This window comes from Convolutriloba macropyga, chromosome 2, assembly GCF_964194025.1.
Source record: "Convolutriloba macropyga chromosome 2, txConMacr16.3, whole genome shotgun sequence".
Classification (NCBI taxonomy): Eukaryota; Metazoa; Xenacoelomorpha; order Acoela; family Convolutidae; genus Convolutriloba; species Convolutriloba macropyga.
Window position 1 is genome coordinate 66,350,650 of NC_134469.1, and position 3,005 is coordinate 66,353,654.

Below are 3,005 nucleotides of genomic sequence, written 5' to 3' on the forward strand. Positions count from 1 at the left end.
AATGGGCAAAATTTTTCTCCGTAACACACGGTGGGGAATCAGATCAAGACCTCCTCAGGGCAAAACGCAAAACAGTTACCAATCCCTAAGAGGAAATAAAATTTATCTAAAGATTGAGGCACCCTGAAGCAAAACTTAGGTCACTATACGAAATTAAAGCAAAAACAGCAACATCTGCTAAAAAACAGCAACTAAAAGTTTACAGTTCAGAAGTCAAGCCATATTTATGGTAAACTCTTCATCAGGTATTAATGCTTTTACTGTAAAAGAAGGAATTGGTTACAACTTTAAAAAGAAATTTAAAAAAGCCAAAGGAAAATTACACAGCTAACAAAGAAACACTTTGTGCATTAGATGTTGAGTCAAAGCACAATCCTGTTCAGTTTTTCCGGCAGTAATTTTGAAAAAACAACAGCTGTGTAAGGGTGGACAGTTTTCAAACGCTAACTAAAATTGATGTAAGTAAAATTTAAAAAAAAAATACATTTCATTCTCCAGGATCGAATTGGGCATACATACCAATGTACAGAATCTTTAAAACGTCCCTGGAACTTATCTCAAAAACAAATTCAATTAGAAATTCCAGGTAGTTACCGGTGCGGATAGCATAGCAATATGATCTAAAACTTGGACACAGCTTGGAAAACGTTGGTTAGATGGTATCAAAAGATATCTTGAAGCTGATGATGGTCATCAATTAACTCCTCTGAATCATTCAATTGTGACGTTATAAGGTCAGAAAAAGCTAGCAGTTGTGCAGTATGTTAAAAATGGACTATTTGGAAAAAGCCAGGATCCCACCCGATGTTCTGCAAAGCCTAAAAACATACCTCCATCTCTTCAAGCCAAGGTCACAGAAAAGCTGAAACAAATTGTCAGACATGGTCTATTGGAGCCGTTGCAGTTAGGAGGAATCACAAGTGCATCACCAGTGTTGAGGCAGAGAAAGAAGATTGGAGAACTGAGACTTTTTGTGGACTTGAAAGAGCATATCGATGGCAAAATTGTGGACGAAGACTATAAGAAACTAGACGTGGAGACGATATTCCATAAACTCTATGTGGCCTCCTACTTTGGCAAAATTGACCTCTCTGATATTTACTATCAAATTGAACCTGATGAAGGGGCAAAAGACGTATGAACAATGAACCAATCTCAAGGACTATACAAAAATCACTGTCTACCTTAAAAATTGGAGAACTTGTTCAAGCTTCTAGAAATGCATTGAATGAAAGCTCAAAGGAATCAAGCGTATCGTGCTCTTTCAAGACCACAAACTTGTCTCTGAAACTAACCAAAAGCAGTTCAACCATAGAATGTTTTATGTAAAGTCTCATGTACCTGAGAAAAAGAAATTTATAATTAACTTAAAACGTTATTCGATTTCTAGCGGCTTGGCACCAGAACCAAAAATTGTTGAAAAAATCAAAACAGCAAAATCAACAAATAGCAACAAACAACTGGAGTTGTTCTTTTGGCTAGAGAATTCAGTTGAAAGAATAATTCCTCATTTTGCAACTAAATTACTAACAACGAATGGCATGAGAAATAAAGATTTCTTAGGGCCCAAAATGAAACAAAGTTTTTGAAGATAAAAAAAACGAATTAAGCGCTAACCCACCTGTACCGCTCAGTAGTTTGCAAAAAAGAAGAAACAGCTATAACTGACGTCACAGAAAAAACAGTAAATGGGTTTTTTGCAAGAATAGCATCCATTACTTCATATTTTGAGGAATTTGACTACAATGAAGCAAAATTACTGAAGGTAGAGCGGGAGGTAACGTTAATTGTGTTTTTGGTAACACATTTAAAATATTTTTTGAAGTCAATGTACCATTAAGACAGATCACAAACCACCCTAAAATCTCATTGCAGACGAGGAGATCTTAAAGACAGCATTATTTAGAATTAAAAGATTGGCAGTAGCTCTGATGGGCTTCGACTTTCAATTGAAGTACACACCAACGGAGCAGATAAACCACTAGGATGTCTTCAACAAAATGGATTTTGTCAAAGACGAGTCTGAGAACGACCAGGTGAGCCTCGCCATCAACAAAACCTTTTTCAATCAGACTGAACTTGTTATCCAAACAGAAATGAGAACAGAACATGGCAGGAATCAACAGACTACTCCAGGACTTAAGGAAAAGCAACGAATGCGGAAGTTGGAAACAATGTTTGTAAGCGGTGAAATGATTTGAGCAACAGAAAATTGCATTGACCATAAACAATGGAATCTTTCTTAGACAAATTTTTCAATTCATTCCAAAAAAACTCAGATGATTAGTTTTGGCACAAGCACTTGATAGCCGGGTGGCCTGGCATAACCCAGTACATTCAACATTTTGTTAGTATATGTTAGAATGGTCAAATGAACAGGCCTATCCAGGGAAAAACAGTCTATACGTGGCCAGAAGCAGGCGTTTGTGAATGGTTTTACGTAGACGAATGTTGTGTTATGAACCAAAGTATATCTTTGGAAAGAAGCCTCCTCCGCGGGAAATAGTACATAACAAACTGTCAAATTTTATCGTAGTCAAATTCTTGAAGGACTTGGAATAGCCAAGACTTCTGATTATGGTCCTGATTTGTAATGTCTTAAACAATGTCGCGTATGAATAGGAAATAAAAAAAGATAAAACGTTGATCATCCAAGAGCTAAAAAAAAACTAGCTGGAAAAGCAGTTCAGACAGTGAAACAGCTACTTTAACCTTGGAGTCCCAATCTCACTGTGTCCTTTGCAGGACAACTGTATAGGGCAATAATGACACATTGAAACATTTCAAAGGCGAGGAACAAAACTCCAGTTGAACTACTACGGGGACGCAGGGTCAGAATACCAGCAATAGCAGATTCAGAGTTCTGCCAGCCCATTCCATACGAGGCCAATTAAAAGACAAAGACAGTTCGGAAAACTCATTTCGTACTGTTCTAGTGAGCGACAATCAAAATGCCAGACTAGATGAGGAGAATGTGAAAACTGAGCCAACAGTGAAGGAGTGAA

The 3,005-nt window shown here is 37.2% G+C and overlaps 1 protein-coding gene across 1 annotated transcript; it reads left to right on the forward strand.

Annotated features, from left to right (window-relative positions):
* Window positions 1-226: 226 nt before the first annotated feature.
* On the forward strand, window positions 227-1,141 carry LOC142334973 (uncharacterized). Its single transcript, XM_075383301.1, has 2 exons — window positions 227-245; window positions 735-1,141. The coding sequence occupies exons 1-2, from the start codon at window positions 227-229 to the stop codon at window positions 1,139-1,141; spliced, it is 426 nt and encodes a 141-aa protein (XP_075239416.1).
* Window positions 1,142-3,005: the final 1,864 nt, after the last annotated feature.